The 17,118-nt window shown below is 41.2% G+C and overlaps 1 protein-coding gene across 3 annotated transcripts in view; it reads left to right on the forward strand.

Moving 5' to 3' along the window:
• Positions 1–6,591: 6,591 nt before the first annotated feature.
• The window catches only part of LPIN1 (lipin 1), a 77,317-nt gene continuing 66,790 nt past the window's right edge, over positions 6,592–17,118 (forward strand). For all 3 annotated transcript variants that reach the window (XM_030446845.1, XM_008495027.2, XM_030446846.1), the window contains exon 1: positions 6,592–6,755. In XM_030446845.1, the coding sequence (XP_030302705.1) occupies positions 6,699–6,755 (57 nt within the window). In that variant the 5' untranslated portion in view covers positions 6,592–6,698. The remainder of the gene's footprint in view (positions 6,756–17,118) is intronic.

Genomic DNA, 17,118 nt, shown 5'->3' on the forward strand with positions numbered 1-17,118 from the left:
TAAGTAAATAAAGTAATTCACATCCTTTTTTAGAATTTTCTTTTGCCACAAATTCTTCAAAACTTTGACAAAATGCAGCTTCTAACAGGCTGAAATAGTTATACTTCTGAGTGCTGTTTCCACATTAACCTGCTCCTCCTTGAGCTACCCACCTACTGCATTCTGTCTATAAGACAGAAGTCTCAGAACCTGGCCTCACCAGACCTCTGCCTCTCCTGTGACCAAGTGCAGTTATTCTCCATCATGGACTATATACAATAAGCAATCATATATGGTGAAGCTTGCTTGTGTAGCTCATTGTCTGGTGGAACACTTCTTGTTCTAAGACCAGATATGCACTTACTGTGAACTCAAAATGCAGTTACTTCCCATTGTACAATTAGATATGCACCCAACATCATAGAAAACCACAGCATTTCTTCACAGGGGGCCAGTAAAGTAATGGTGGATGAGTGAGGGAGAGCCACTCTTCAGAGCTCCATCCAAAAGTTTCTTCATCCCTGACCCAGTTTACAAGCTAAGCTCCCTTAGAGTATAAGCTTTCAGAGAGAAGGACAACATAGGGTTTGTGTCCTACCAGGAATCTGAGGTGGCACAGTAATGCAGATAAATAACAGTTATAAATAAAACCAAATCTGTTTGGATGGGACTGGCATCCTGTGCTGCAGCTTCTTCGTGCTGTAGTTGTTTACTGTGGGTGCACGTGTAGGACTGGGAAACCAGGCCCCACTTCCACCCTTCTCTTGTCTTGCCTTTTGTGGGAGGGTATTACTGGTTTTCAGTGGTAGTGACCTTTGTGAGAAAACTTGGCCCATGCCCATTATGTACACAAATATTTTAAGTATTTCCTTTCTGACTTTGGATGTAGCAAGAAGACAGAGCTTTCCATCACATTGTTTGACTTGGTAATACAGTAGCACAAAACAAAATAAAAATCATTGCTTGCATACTTTACCAAACCTTTTACAGCCTTTGCATCCTTCTCTAATGCTTTCCATGCTTGTTGGTTTAATCATTCACTATTATCACCTGCAGACACTCTTGTTAGCATGTTCTATATTGTGTGTCAAAAAGTGAAGTAGTTTATGTTTCAGTTTCTGCAAAATACAGTACTCAAATACAGAGAAGGTTACTGGGAAGGTGACATTATTTTCTTTCTTACCATCCCCTCTCCACTATCAAAGCACTCTTCACAAACACTTAATCACTTATGTCTGGTATCTAATCACCTGGGCATTACAGATTATTTGAACACTAGAGGATGTAAGGGATTTTGTCTTTCCCTAGCAAGTGCCCCGTGCTGTGGTGATAGGAAATGTACGGATCTCAGCTCCCACGCTGCATCTAAAAGCAGCTGCTAAATATATTGCTTGAGAGGGGGCTGCTTTTCAAAGGCTGATTCTGTGACACTCTGGTGAAATGTGTCACTCACATAAAAAGAAAGAGGTACAAGTAATAGAAAAACAACCCAAAGGAAGGGTCAAGAGAGAGGTTTACAGGGTGGAAAACAGAGCAAGGGAAGTGGGGGCTATGAATGGGGGGCAGCAGCATGGAAGAAGCTTGGGGTCTTGTCAGGCTCCTGGCTGGAGTAGGAAGTGTTTGCTGGGATGCAAGTACATTAGTGAGGATCTGTGTGAATCAGGATTTCCACTGCAGGGAGAATTCAGGTGGGTGGTGTAAGCATCTAAATCAAGAGATCCCTGCCATCTGCCATGGGTTGGTGGGCTGGGCTGTGTGCAGTGCTTGGCAGAGGTCATTAGACCATTCCTTCCTGGGGTCTGCTCCCCAACCACTGCCATGGCACCTGTAGCAGAAATGATGGTGCCAGAACTGTTTCTCAGAGTGGTATCACCTTAAACATTTCATCAGCAATGACTGAAATACAGTGGCTATGCTGGAGTAAAACAAAATCTGTATTATTTTTTTTCCTACTTTGGGATGCAGCTCTTCAACAAAAAGAACACTAGTCCCATACATTCACTGCCCATTGGTTATCTTCTAACCCTTATCCCTTCTCCAATCTTCACCTGAAGAAATTCTCACTTGTTCTGGTATTTTGCAAATGCTTTTATAACATTTCCAGTCCTGTTTTGACAGCCTCTAAAATAACTCTTGATGACTATGGAGGACACAAGTCTGGGAGTTTTGAGGCAATAGCCCAGTTGCTGGCATTGCCCACTGATGACTTATTAAGAGGCTGATGGGGTATTGGATATAGCAGCAAGACTCCTGCTCAGTGAGAAAAACATGCTTGGAACCCTATGCCAGTATTTTAAGAAAGGCTTCATAAAGCTGCTTCATATGTAAATGTGGTTTTGATTAAGATCTTCAAGAAAATTGAAATGTTTGATTTACACAGCAGTATAAGCAGAAGGAAATTTCTTCACACTTGGCACAAGACTGATGTGTTGATTTTGTGCTTAAACTCTGAACACACTAAAGAGTAACTATTTTGGCAGTGTGTGCTGAGGTGATACAGAAAACATTGAGTGGCACTGTTAACATTTTTCTTTATTTTTAGAGACAACAGGAAACCGCTTTTTTTTACTTGTTAATATACACAGGGACCAGTAACACTTCGAAAAAGTGTTACTGGCTCACAGAGTATGGCAGTTACCACCAGATTAGTTCTGAGTCATATGACACCTATGCAGAACGTGCTTTTGCAAACACACAGAACCTGTTTTTCAGTGATGGAATGATTTGTTTCTATTTGAATATAAAATAATCCTGTAAATCCTGTTGATTTACCAGCCATAAATCTCACAGATCTGTCCAAAACAAGACGGCACCTGTGCTGGGGCAGGTTGGCAGCATTATGTGCCCATTAGGCTCATGTTTGTTTTGAACATGCAGCATCTTGAATCTTACCCCTGCAGGAGATGCAAAACAGGAAAGATTCAAATCAGCAGCTTCCTTATTACAGCCCTATTTCAGGTACTAAAGTGCTAGAATTGCTATGGACATTTGTAAGGAAAAGCCTTTACAGAATGAAAACAGAGAAGATCAGTTCCATATGCTTTGTCCATGACAACTCCAGTACTGTGAAAAAGCTGGAGAAAGTTAAACTATTTTAGGTGAGTGACACTGTCCCAGTACAGTAGTGTTTTGATCATGTTTAAAGATACCTTAAATGAATCTTTAAACTGAATGAAAATTAAATTGAAATGAGTCTTTAAATTTAAATCGAAGTTGACAATTATTCTACTAAAAATAAGATGACAATCTTATCAGTCCAGCAAAATCAAGTTCACACAAAGTTTACTATGAGCTAATATTGCTATTTTAATTATCTGGGATGACTACACAGTTTTTTTCTTTCTCATGATACAACACTTACAAATGCTGTTTATAAAAAGAAGCTGGCTTCTGTTTACTCTGTGTCATGGTGCAACGAAATCATTAGGCAGTGTTTAAAACTGACATCAAGATTTCTGTTTACATTGCATAATTATCCACTGAATCTTGTAGCTACTGGATCTCACGAAGGCTGTGAGCCGAGCAGGAGTCCCAGAACTGTTGTGAAGCCAAAGGGAACTGTGAGCCTGAGAGTATTTTCTGTGAATTTTGTGTTTCATGTGTGTCTGTGGTTGAAAACACCAACTAGGAAAGTAGCAGCAAACTCGGGAAGTCCTGAGAGTGGGAAAATGGGTACAGAGTGAGGGAAAAGCAGCTACTGGGGCTGTGGGAGAGCACTGAGAAGGAGGAAAAGAGGCAGTGTTCTGGCTGTGCTGGCATGGCAGCAGAGGAAGTGGGAAGGGGACTAAGTGGCAGAAATGGGAAAAGGTAGGAAACCCACCATCCCAATTTATGAAAGTTATGGAATAAGTTATTTTTACATCTGGTGATTATTCAGTTTCCAGAAGTCTTGGTCAGAAGTGTTTGATGATGCCTTGGACACAGGGTACCAGACTATCAGATGCATTGATCTAGGAGCAGCAGACATTGGGTTCATATATGTTGCTCGTATTTGTTAGTGCCTCCTTGTGAAAACAGAAATGGCCTGAAGTTGGTTGGTGCTGAATATGAAATAGGCTTCAGAAGTACAGTGTGCTGGGAAAGATGCTGGGAAAGATGGCTACTTCTTGAAGAATTTATAAATAAACATTACACAACATATTACAATGACTTATGCAGTATTTCTGATAGATTGCAATGACTACCCATTACAGCTTGAAAGAAAATTTAGTAGAAGAAATGTGCAGAACAGTGGAAAATTACTCCACCAAACAGTGGTTCCTATCTTTTAAGTTTAGTGAATAGACCTTTCAGCAGAATCAGAAATGCCATTGAACAGGTATTTCCCTGTTTAGCTGAAATGAGAAGAATTGAATCGAATTTCCTTCCCTGAAATTGTTCCAGGAAGAAAATGTGATCTGTCAGATAGTTAATAAATGGGTTTCTGTGCGTGCAGTCTTAAGATCTGGTGTATTACAGAAATTAGTAACTTGAGCATCTTGGTAAATTAAGTGCTGTGCTGTTTTCTCTTGGAAGAGTTAGCCTACAATTTGAGTGACTTGGCTATTGAGCCACCTCAGATTCCATGTTTATAGAATCATAGAATCGACTGGGTTGGAAGGGACCTGAGAGTTCATCAAGTCCAACCCTTGATCCACTACCGCTGCAGTTACTAAACCATGGCACTGAGTGCCACATCCAGTCTCTTTTTAAATATCTCCAGACACAGAGAATCCACTACTTCCCAGGGCAGCCCATTCCAATGTTTGATCACCCTCTCTGTAAAGAAATTCTTTCTAATGTCCAACCTAAACCTCTCCCGGCACAACTTAGTGTGGAATGTGGAAACCCCTAAGTAAGGATCACTGTTCCTGAAAATCAGGTCTCTTCCAGATATCTTCCAAGTCAATATCCTGTGATCCTAAGTCATCCATCAAGGTGGTAATTCCATCAGGGAATGGCACCAGTGGGCCAGAGTGGCATTTTCAGGGGCAGGAGCAGGTCAGAACTGGCAGCAGGAGGCTGCCTTCCAGCACAGGAGGGATGCTGAGGGCAGCTCACTGGGCTTCCATAGGCCCAGTGAGTGACTGGAGTGATCTGAGAGTGTGTTGCTTTTACCTGATACCTGTGCTGTGATGCAAGCTGACATTTCCTTTGCCATGTTAGTCATCTGCAGCAGCTGTGTTAGTTTTTGGTGGTGCACACGAATAACTCAAAGGTGCACAGGTTCCCAGTACTCTCAAAGCTTAAGGCAACTCCAGGCATCAGGAAGTTTACCCCTCAGATGGCATGTTACAGCTCTTCTGGAGACCAAAGAATAAATTGTCTCAGGAAACTGTCACAGAATTTAAAAAGCCTGATATTTTGGGGCTTGGGGTAAGGACAAAAGTAGAGCTGCTGCTGTTGTTTCTGTTGAAAACAACACACTGCCAAACCACAGCCTGTGTGACTGTGACACATTTATCTGCAAGCTGACAATGCCTGGTTTGCTGCCAGCTAGCAGAGAGGGCTGCAGTTTTTTTATTCTGTCCTTACATACTGCCAAGCTTAGTGATGCTTACAGTGATGAGAGGCCATGTGCCAGCAAGCAGCTAGTTCTCTACTGAGTACTGTATTTCCAAAGTTTTATTTTTCATCACTTATTTTCCTACTTAATGAATTTTCATATATCTTAGGGTTAAATATCAAACATAGCTGGGCATATTTATTCATTTGATAATGCTAATGTTAGGACTCTCCTGCAGTGGTGTGCTATAAATAGCCCATTTTGCTACATAACTCAGGAGAAAGATAGAGAAGCCTTTGCCTGAAGTCAGGGATGTATCAGCAGGGTGCAGTTCTTTTGATAGAAATTGTATTTCACCAACTACTGCAGCCTCATGCCTTAAAGTAGAGAAATAATAAATAATGAAATTCAAGCTAAAGGCTGTGGGTTTGAAAGTATATCATATCTGTGCATCAGTGGTCAGTTCAGGCACAAAGCCTTCCCTAGGTCTGATCTTTGAGACAAAGCTGTCATTCCTCACAGCTGCCAGAAGTGATTTCAAGATGCTGGTTTCTGCAGTCCTTTCTTACAGACCTAGAATTTTCACAGAGCAAGTTTGTCTGAAGTTGCATAGGGTGACATCTGTAACAATCGGATTCTACCCTCTGGTACAGAACTAAAAAGAACAAATAAAAAAGAAACCAGCCCTCTTTAAAATGGATTGCAAAGCTGCCTTCACATCCATAGAACAAGGGCTGTGGAGTTGTGTGGCTATGCAGAATGGCAAAGTGAGATTTTGACATTAGGAACCTGTCCTGAAAAAAAAAATTGCACCATTAAATCTGTACTAAACATGATTAATGATGGTAATAAAATGTTGGGGGTGAAAATTTCAATAAATCAGCAAGTTGGATGACCATAAAAATCATGTATGAAAGGATGCTGACTGAAGTGAATTTGTGTTTGTCAGGCTCTAATTTTTCACTGGACCTTATGACTTAATTAGGACACTTGAGGAGTCAGTTGCAAGGAAAGCGTGCTCTGGTTTACTGAGCTCAGATTTCTTGCTCTGGCTCTGCTTCCAAGAACTTCAGCAGGTAAAATTAGCAAGCAAACAGCAGAGCTGGGAAATTATATTCTCTGGAGCTTTGCTGTCAACAGCTAAAACTTCAAGGAAGCATTTTTGTATATGGCTGAAATCAAGAGAGGGTCTAGTAGCATATGCAAAGAACAGGGGAGAATTTAACAGCTCAGGATGTCGTCTGAGGAGGAAGACCAGCCAGAGACCCCAACTGGCTCCCCTTGGTCTTGGGTAAGAGCTTATCCCCTAAGGTTGCATAAGTATAATTTAAAGCTCTAGAAAAATAACAAGCTGTGGTCTGTGAACCTATTCAGAACTCATTATCATCAACATATTTTACTCTCCTGTTGAATTTTGTGTGTCATAGGTGGTTAGATTGCCTGCTTTAGTTCTACCTGTGGGAATTTAAAAAATGAATGGGGAAAACCTTCTTGTGTTTCTGTTGTGTATGGCAGATGCAATAAAAAAACCTGGCTGTTTCTGTACTGTATCCTTTGCTGTCTCTCTGGCCAAATGAGCACTGCTGAAAGATACTTTTTAGGTATAAGGGAGGAAAAAGTATGTAAACAGTTGTGTAAGTGTTTTCTCTGCATGTCTGCATTGAAAATGAGCTAGTGAGACCCCTATTACAAATACAGAAATTACTTGCCTTGATTTTTTCAGAAAGAGAAGCTGCCTTAATAAAAGACAATCTGTAGTGGTGCTCCATTAACAGTAGAAATGGTCTTTCTGGAAATGTCAATGTTTAAAATGGTTTCTAAGTATTTGCTGTCAGGCACAAATGTTTCTGTAAGCATAGAACAGCTGTTTTCTGCAGGTATTCAAGGAGTTATCAGAGACAATTTTTGAAGGTACAAGGTATAAAAGCAATTGATTTAGCTGATGATAGGAATGTGGATTTTAAAAAAGTCTCATTTTCAGAAGACCATGCAGAGAGGATGAAAAGCAATGCCATTTGTACTCACTATCAGGACACAGATTTCCTGGTGAGCTACAGTATTTGTGCACTGGTAAATGTCTCCTTTTCATGGGTAGGATGATAATTTATAGATGTTGCTTTCTTACTGAGGCATAAGTGGAAAATTTCAAGTGCCATTCATTCTTATAGACTGGGCAGTCTTGCAGACTGGGAGCTAGGAACCAAATGGTTACAGATGGTTGGGGTGCTAAGGCTTGTCTAAACCATATTCAAAAAGAAGCAAATTCTGAGTATAAACAAAGAGGGCAGAGATCTAATTTTTTTTTCTTTTTTTTTTTTTTTTTAATTTCAAACATCAGTGGTTTCAGGGTATCAGTTTTATGATATATGCCACACAACATTTTGACTACCGTGGTTGTATGACATGTACTTTAGCTCAAGTTTCCTTCTGGAAATTTCCTTCAGATGTAGGTCTCTTAAACTGCCTTGAGAAACCATAGATCCCACTGCTCTGAACAATTTGTTCTGCAAAAAATGTGTAAGTTTATTACAAGTTAAATAAACAGTGTTATGCAGCATATAAAGCATGTTGGATTTCTGATAGAAATAGATGTGTTAAAGATCATTTGAAACTGTTGCTATTGGTCTCCAGGAGTTGCTGACTCTGGGCTTCCGATAAGGATGTCAGAGAAGGACCATTTGTCTCCACAGATTTACTGAAGTCCTTCTGCATGTCAATGTATTGTAGGGTACAAAGAAAATTTTGGTCCTTTGAGAGGATGACAGAATACATATGTTTTAGCATATTAATATTTTAGAATATTAATGTGATAGAATATTAATATTTGATATTAAATTTATCAAATTCTTTGATAAAAATGCAAAGATAAACATATGAGCCCTAGGCTTTGAAATGTAGCATGATTAAAAAATTACATGCTTCCGGGAGCAAAAATTTGTTTTTGTAAGCATCTAGAGCTCAAAACACTTCCTCTGATTTACCATGATGTCCCAAGATCACATAAATATGATTTCATGCAGATATTTTCTTTCTCTAAGGGTATGAATAAGATTGTACCCTTATGTCCTTTTCAATGGAGAAATCATAACAAATAAATTATGCACCACTGAGAGGAGGTAATATAACACTGGGGATGGTGGTAATAGAATATAAGCACAAGCAAGTGCTTTTAGATGTGAAACAGAAAGATTCTTAGGAAGACAGCTTCCTGGTAACTATATAAATTAAGCAGCAAGGAAAAAATTACCTTAAAAACCTGCATAAGTAGCCCAATTTCTTTTTCACTTTTTCTCAGTCATTGGCAATGTGATGGTATGTGAAGTTACTCTAGAAACACATGACCAATACCAGTGTTCGGAAATGGGAATGTTCAGGAGGGAGAACTCTGCAGGAGCAGCATGACCTGAAGGACTGTTTAGGTTATACTGTCCTTAGGTATTTGCTTTTATAGAATTCCTGAGAAGTTAGGATAATTATAAATCCTCTGCAATTGCTATAGCACATTGCCACAACTTAGTATGGATAATTCAAATGTGGACACCGCTAGCCCATTCTTGCATGAGTTCAGCCCATATCTAAGGAGGGGAGAGGCTTCTGTATGCTACAGTATTCTCTTGTGTTGGGGAGAGCTTATTTCACAGTTCTGGATAACTTTGGGAAGCACAGACTTAAGCCTCCCCTGTCCAACCCTTTCCCCTTAAAGCACTGCACTGGTGATATCCCCAGTCTGCAGCCTGCAAAGGTGGAAAGGTGTGATGGCTCAGGAGGTGAGAATTGCTGGATGTACAGGAAGATGGGCAGCAGACAGTACATCCACCTCAGGAGAATGGTGTAACTGTGATGGAAGAGTCATCATGGCAGTGCTGTGCCACCAGTGTTTTGACAAGGCTGTCTCTTCTTGAGCATATTCACCAAATGAGGTGGGCTGGGGGAGCTGGAGAGGGAAAGGAACAATTCCTATGCTCACCTGTGCCTCCCTGAAACTGTGCTCACCCCTGCTCCCAGTTCTTGGACACTGCTGTGTTGTGGGGTGTCCTTGTGCTTCCTTGTTTGCTCTGCTCTGCTGGAGCATCCCAGCAAAGTGATGGAGACACTATGGCTTGTGCCTACATAACACCAAAAAGTCAGGCTGGGCCATAAATGGCAGCAAAGGAGGGATGCAGTCAGGATAGGTGTGTGCTGGGCACAGAAACCTGGTTTCAGATTTTGTGACCACAACAGGCACATGCAGGGAGTGCAGTGGCAGCTGGGTTTGTGTCACTGCTGTTGTTGGCATCTGGCCAAGAGTGTGATGTGCAGGGATGAGATTGGTGGTGGGGACATCAAGGAAGGCCCTTTAACCTAGGAATTAGTTTGCTTGGGTTCCAGATTTTTCATTGTTTTGCCAGTTTAGTCAGAGGTTATTTATTTTGTTTTTAGGAAAGTGCTTGAAATCCCCATGCTGCAGGTAAGGCAGCTGCCTTGCCAATGAGGGATGGTGTGAGGCTGCCCTGGGGAGACACCTCAGGCTGCACGGCTGCTGCTCTGCTGGGAGAGCAATCAGCTGGACTGGAGGATTCCTTGGTGGATGTGGAGATTCTCTTCCAAATGAATACTGCCCAAACCAGCCACTGATGGGTTATGTGTGGAGAACATTTATACTCCTCCAGCTTGGGGACAAAGAGCAATAGTACTCAAACGAATGCCTGGCCTGATGTGTGTCCCAGCATTGCTGCCCTCCTGCTGTGTCCGCAGCATTCCCAGCACCTGAGCCATGACAGGATTTTCTGATTTACACTTTATGGTGGGTGTTGAGAACTGGTAACATATTTAGCAAAAAAAAAAAAAAAAAAACCAAAACCAAACCCCACTCTGAAGAAAACAGAATATTATTAAAACATCTCCAAGCACTCCACATGGTAGTATGTTTCCCTAGTTTGACCTCATAAAGACTGTTTTTTCCAGCTGATAAGTAATAAAATCCTGTGGGCTACATAGTTTAGCTAATAGGTGCTGTCAATGCTCCTCACATTTTATTAAAAAAATACCTAGGAGTGACACTGAAAGTACTCACCCACCCTCATTATGACTGAATTCTAGAGCAGGACTGGGCTTGTCAAGGCACAGAAGACACAAGGAGGTCTGTGCAAATTCCTGAATCAAATTTCCCATATGACCCATGGCAAAACTCAGTTTTATTTTTCAGTGCTTCCACTCTGCTCTGTGATACTCAAGGCTCAAGGCCTTTATGTTCACAGCTTTGTCTACAAATTTCACCTGAACTACAGGGGCTGAGCATCTGTGAAAATCCCCCTTGAGCTGCTTGTATTGGGCACCCAAAGCAAGTGGGCTCATGCAAAAACTGCAACCTTCATTTCCCACCTCCCCCCAACTTTTTAAACTTAGCCTGAAAGTTATATTGTATTTTGAGACTCTCTGGGAGAAGCCTTGTAGAAATTCAAAGCCTTGGTGCAATTAAGCTGCTACCTGCTGCCAGAGCTACAGCTGCAGGTGATGCTGCCATGGGAGGGGGACTGGTTGGCTTCTCAAGGACAAGTTTTAATCAGTCTTTGCCCAGTCCCAGGCCAAACCCCTAGGTCATTGATAAAACAATCACTTCTGCAGGGCTGCAGGCAGGCTTGGATTTACCGAATTCCAGTGAGGGGTAACAGTTTAATTAGCATCAGTTTCTTTGGAAATCTAAAAACATTTATCTGCCTCTCACTGTGAGACTTTTACTGCAAGAAAACTTTTACCTTGCTTAAAGTGGGCCGGGGCCAGAGGCTGCTCTCACCCCACCAGTGCTGTGTTGGCTCAGTCTGGCTGGAGATCAGAGCCAGTAACCTGGTGGCTCTGGTTACCTCCAGTCTCCTGCACTTTGCATCAAGGATGTCCCCAGCTACTCTGACAGCAGGAATGTACCCAGCTCTACCTGCAGATGGGAATGGTCTGGGCTTTGGGACTGCCCCATACTGTGGACCTTTTCCAGTGAAGGATCTCTCACACAGGCCCTGATTCCCCCTTGGCTTTCTGACCTGAAGCTGATCTGTACAATTTCAGGCACAAGGATTCAACTACTGCCCTATGTACAGGGCTAATGGTGAGCATTCTTCTGTTTTATTTTTCTGGACTTTTTGGCAGCTGCTTTTCAGGCTTTTCAGAGGCAGGAGCTCCTTTCCCCTGCAGTGCCCTTCCCCTGCCATGGCTGCAGCTGCAGTCTGGGGAGCAGATGCTGCCTGATTGCAGCCCCTTGCTCCCATTTCAGAGAACTGTCACTTCAGCCACTGGAGGATGTATTTGTGCAAGGGTAAATAAGTCTCAGAGGTATTCACTGCAGATCTTTTTTTTCAGCATCAAGTACATGTGCTGCCTTCCCACCTACTAAAAAATAAACCATAAGTTGAACCTGGATCCTTCCCTGTCATTGACCCCCACCCTAACAGATCACCCCTCTGGGGAGCTGATCAGAGACCAAATCCTTTTGCATTTTATTTAGAGTAAATTGCTGGAGGTCAGCAATCTTTCTGTGTCTGGAGATCATGTCTCAGAGGGCCTGTGCTGTCTTAATATAGACCTGAAAGTTCATCTCAGTCCACGGGGATGAAAGACTGTAAGGACAGTAAGTGGTAGCAAACAGTACCAAGGCTGTCAACTGCTTCATCTCTCAGTTCCTGTCGCCTACACTGCTTCTGCATGATAACCTTTCTTTTCGTGATGAGTAATGCTTTAGTAACACTTATCCTACGCTTTTGTAAATGCAATTGGAGTGTTAACTTCTTTTTCCAACTATCTTACTCCTATAGTGGTCTGTGACAGCTGAATCTTGCTTGGAGCAGGAGTTTGCACCATGTCAAGGCCACAGCCTAAGGACAAGTCAGTCCAGGGGTAAGGTTCAGCAGTCCTGACTGAGTGCCTAAGCAAAACCTACACTGAGAACTGGGCTGTAAGTGTAAAACACTTGTAAGAGTGAAGCAAATAAAAAAATCCAATCCAAAGAGAAAGAAAGAACAAACACATCTCTGAGAACCAGGGCGGCTTTAAAATCTGAGACTTTTAAAAACATTATATGTTTCCTGCTACTCACTTTCAGAAGTCTGCATTTAAAAATTTATCAAGCTCTTACTAGTCATGACAAAGGCTAACATTTTTTTTCCATTTAAAGTCCCCTGTCTCTGGGAGATAAGAAAAGCTTCCTGAAAAGCAGCAGAATTCTGGAGCTTACACTGCAGGTTCCCAAAGAGCTTCTACCCCAAATAGACAAGTAGATAAGGGCTGGGCTGTCATCAACTGAGTGCTTCCCAACACCTTCACCCAGGGAGCCATGAGGCCGTGGGTGCCATAATGGGGTGCACATGAAAAGAGACCATTGTGCTGCTACCTCAGAACATGCATCCTCTGGTTTTAATGGCTAGAAGCCAGGGAAATCGTCAGAGAAGAGCATTCATGGCAAAATGGTTCAGGAAATGCAGAACAGGTTTCTACTTTGCTCAAAATTATATAAACAGGAAGGGGGAGGATGTTAAAGAAAAGGGAGAAAATGGTCTTGTGGATCTAGAGCTAGAAATAATTAAGAAATTGCAAATGAAGCTGCATATGTCAAGGTCTACTGATGGGTGTGGAACCGAATTTAGGAGCAGAAAGCAAATCTGTGTTTGCCAATGTAGTAAAGGAGCAGTGAGAAAGGTACATTTTACAGCCTTGTATGTATCCATCCTGGCAGGACACACTGTCTTTCAGCTGAAGATCCTCTGCTCTCAGGTTAAATGCACTGTATTAGAAAGGCACATCCCACCTGGGATGGCAGTTCATGAAAAGAGGAGGCAAAGTGATCCTGAAACCATACTCAGAAGTAATTTTTTCTTTCGTACCAGTAGCCAGTTTCACAGGAAAATCAGCCACCATTTTTTACTGAGAGACGTCCTGTACAATGTCATAAATATGAATGCAGAAGGACAAAGAAGTTCCTGAAACCATTTCTCATTTAACCTTTGGTCTCTATTATTCCAACTGAAGCTGGTGCCTTCTATTGCATCTTCATTGCCAACCCTAAGCTCTCTGTACAACTGCACCACTGCCTGTTGCTGCTGTTTTGGGGCAGTTTCCCTGCAAATCTGACTTCAAAGGAGAGTTTTCACCTTTGCAGAGCCTTTTGCATTGTGTCCTATAGGGATCATCTTTTTGTGAGCAAGAATTCTGTGTGCATGTGCCTCAGTTTTGCTTAGGTTTTAGCAACTGAAGTAAAAATATCCACTTTCAGTAAGTACTCTGGAGATGAGGTTTCAGTGTCTTGGAAAATTGTGCAGCAGTACCATGGCACTCTGAGTCTGGAGTCAAAAGCTTGTTTATCCCTCAGTAGTACCACTTAGAAGTTACAGCTCTTTAAATCTTCAACAAGTGGCAAGCTGTGATTTTTTTATATCTTTACAGTCTCCAAGGAAGTTCACAATCAAAACCACAGACCACAGCACATCAGAGCAATAATTTACTTGAACACATTGGGTGCTATATTAGAAGCACTGTTACCAGGCAATGGAGATGAGCCTATTTACAACAAATTCTCCATCCTTCCTTTTGAAAGGCCAAGAAGAAAATACTTGATGGAGGGTGTTCTGTATTCTACTCTCTTGCACTCCTTTTTTTTTTTTTTTCCCCTCCTGTCATTTGAGTTTTGCAAAAGCCTTGGTCTGATCTTACAGCAATGCTGGTTTTGTGGCATCCCTGCTGAAATGCACTGCTTCAGTGGATCAGCAAACTCTCTGTTGTCCAATAGAGACAGGGAATGCAGAGAAAGAAGGGAGTGGCTGCTGCCAAGCAAGAGATGGCAGGAAGCAGCCCCCTTTCATGAGAATCAAAGCAAACAAGAAAATATGCAAAAAACCCCAACCAAAAATGTAGAGACTGGTCTAAAATGCATTTTTTATTGATGCAATCTGCCTCAGAAGTCAGTCATAGCAATCATCTAAGCATAACCCCTTCATAGAAGTAAGAATTAGCAGGATTAATCTAGAAACTAGGCAGTACACAGGATATCACTACTTTAATTCTTCTTTATGTCTCCAGTTACAAAGTCCTGAAAGCTGGAACCTTTCAGCTAAGTGGTAGACATTTGACCTATGGATCGGATGAAACGTTTTGACATTTTATTTTTTTAATAACATAGAGTAATGTATCTGCATAACAGAAAGACAAAAAAATATGTTCTTTTTCATTCTAACCCAATCCTATAGTCGTTGTTTCAGTTAATTGATTTATTAATGTTTCTGTCTTTCAGGGCAAAATAGCCATATTGCAAAACTCTGTAATACAGAAAAATGTAGTGAGAATAGCTGTTCCATAAAGATAATCTGCTAGAATTATTTGGGCTACAAAATATCCTAAATTGAAAAGAATATTTCAAAATCAATTTTCCTAAACAAGTTGCATACTCCAGTTCCTCTCCTTTATGGTTTTGCAGAAGTTATGTTGGTGCCAAAAGGCCTCTGAAGTGTAGGATTTCTAAACTAGAAGTGACCTCCAGTGGTCACACACATTATTTATAGTTGAGGCCTAGTACTGCTCTGCTTGTGACAACTGAGGCAATCTGATCATTCACAGCCTGCAGCAAGCACAGTCAATTAAGTTGGAGGTAACCTCTTAAAAAAACAAAAGACAGTTAATCTGGGTGTATCTTTACATCCAGATATTTTGTATACCTGCAGACCATGTGAAGGTTTTTCATTTACTGACCTCTATGCCTCTATTTTACATTTCAGGGGTGGTTTTTTCTGCATTTTACTGGGGTGTGATGCACCATTCTCATTGCTTACCTTCTGCACGTAGTACAGCTTTGGTGTTAACATCCTCCATATGGCAAGCTGCTACTGGATAGAGCTGACCTCTTAAAAAGCAAATAATTTATCATCAGGCATCTCAAGGTTAATTTTTACTTACACATTAATTGGGATTTCTGCATAGCTTTGCTAATAAAATAATTAGTTTTCCCATAAACTAATGGAAATTAAGATTGATTGTCCTATCTTTCCCTAAGGATTTTAGGACATAATGGACTTGTTATTTCTGGAATGCTTGAAGGCAGAGAAACATGAGGCAGAGGTATAGGTCAGGGCTTTGTGGGATCTCCATTCAAGTAAATGAAGAGAAATTTCTAGAGTTCAGGGATCAGCCTCCATCATAAATGTTCAAGCACCTCCAGTCTAGCTGCTTTTGCTTAGAGGTTTTTATGGGTTAATGACAGCTGCAGGAGGGCTTTCCTGCAGAAGGACACTGAGGAAATTCAATGGAAATATACTCATTAATATAACTGCAAGAAATATTTGTATGAATACCCTCAAAAAACCAACAGTTTCCTTAATTTGTGTTGGCCTAATTTAAACACAAACAGATTCAATTTGAAGGAGAGTTTTCCCATAGGTATTTAAATGTCCTTCATCTTTATATCCTTAGTTAAATTGGATTCACTGGCTGAGTCCTGGCCTTTTGGGAAGGTTAGTGAAAATGCAGCAATTGAGCTAGTTTTAAGCAATACAGACATGACCTTTGGTAAAAATATTTGGGTACGCTCATAAATCCTCTTCCCTGGAAATGTTATGTTGTGTGTGCAATAGAGGCCAAAATGAACTCTTGGCCTAATCAGTGGAGCACTGGCCTGAGACAGGATGACAAAGCTGTTTTCCCTTGTGCTACTGGATGAGTGTCAATAACCCACTGCAACTTCTGCAGTGGCTACATCTATTAAAAGAGGATTATGCTAATAAAATATTTTGTAATTTGAGACTGTGCTGTATATAAAAGAGGGTTAATGAATTTAATGAACAGATTATAAGCACAATAATGTTTTTTGCACCCTCTATGTTAAAAGCATCATGAAAGGAGGGGAATTGAAATTGTGGGAGAAGGAAGTGTGCTTTACTTTTCATGTCATCTTTCCCTTCTTCTCCCTTCCACCAGCTATATTAGATGTGTAAAGTAGGAGCCCACAAGCTATTTCTGCAGCAACACATTTGGATATAAACTATGCCATAAAGCTTATGTTTTGCTCAAAATTAATATACTTTCTCTGTCTCTTTTCCTTCTCGAGAAGTCAGGCCCTAATGGTATAGCTGAGAACAAGTAGTTTCCTGTAATTCTTACTTAGGTGATTAGTTCACTGATTTTTATATTCTTTCACTTCATGTTTCTGCTGGAAAAATCTCTGTAGATCCGGAAATGGCACAGAAAAGAAATCTCCATTAGGGCCTGTGAAACAAAGAAGACAACGGGGAATGGCATTTTCTCTTAGCATAACTCTGTAACAGGCAAGAATAGTTTATTAATAGACAAACATACAATACCATCACTTAATGACTGCAAGCCCAAAGCATGTGTCTAGTTTCCTGCAGGCCATACATACCTAAGGGCTGACAGGTCAGTGCAGTAGGACAAGCAATGGTCAAATTTCCCAATTCAGATTTCTCAGTGGTCCTGGGCAACTGAGTATGAGAGGGAGGTTTCTGTGATGGTTGAAGCATTATGGAAATGTGCTGGACTAAGTGTTAACCCAGTGTTTACTACAGATAATTAGATTTTGCATGGTCTGGGCACTTTTTCTGTTCCCTTTAAGTAGGAAAGGACTATGAGTGAGACAGCCTGTGGTGATAGAACCTGACTAGGAAGAAAGGCTGGGTTAAGATAGGGAG

This window comes from Calypte anna, chromosome 3, assembly GCF_003957555.1.
Source record: "Calypte anna isolate BGI_N300 chromosome 3, bCalAnn1_v1.p, whole genome shotgun sequence".
Classification (NCBI taxonomy): domain Eukaryota; kingdom Metazoa; phylum Chordata; class Aves; order Apodiformes; family Trochilidae; genus Calypte; species Calypte anna.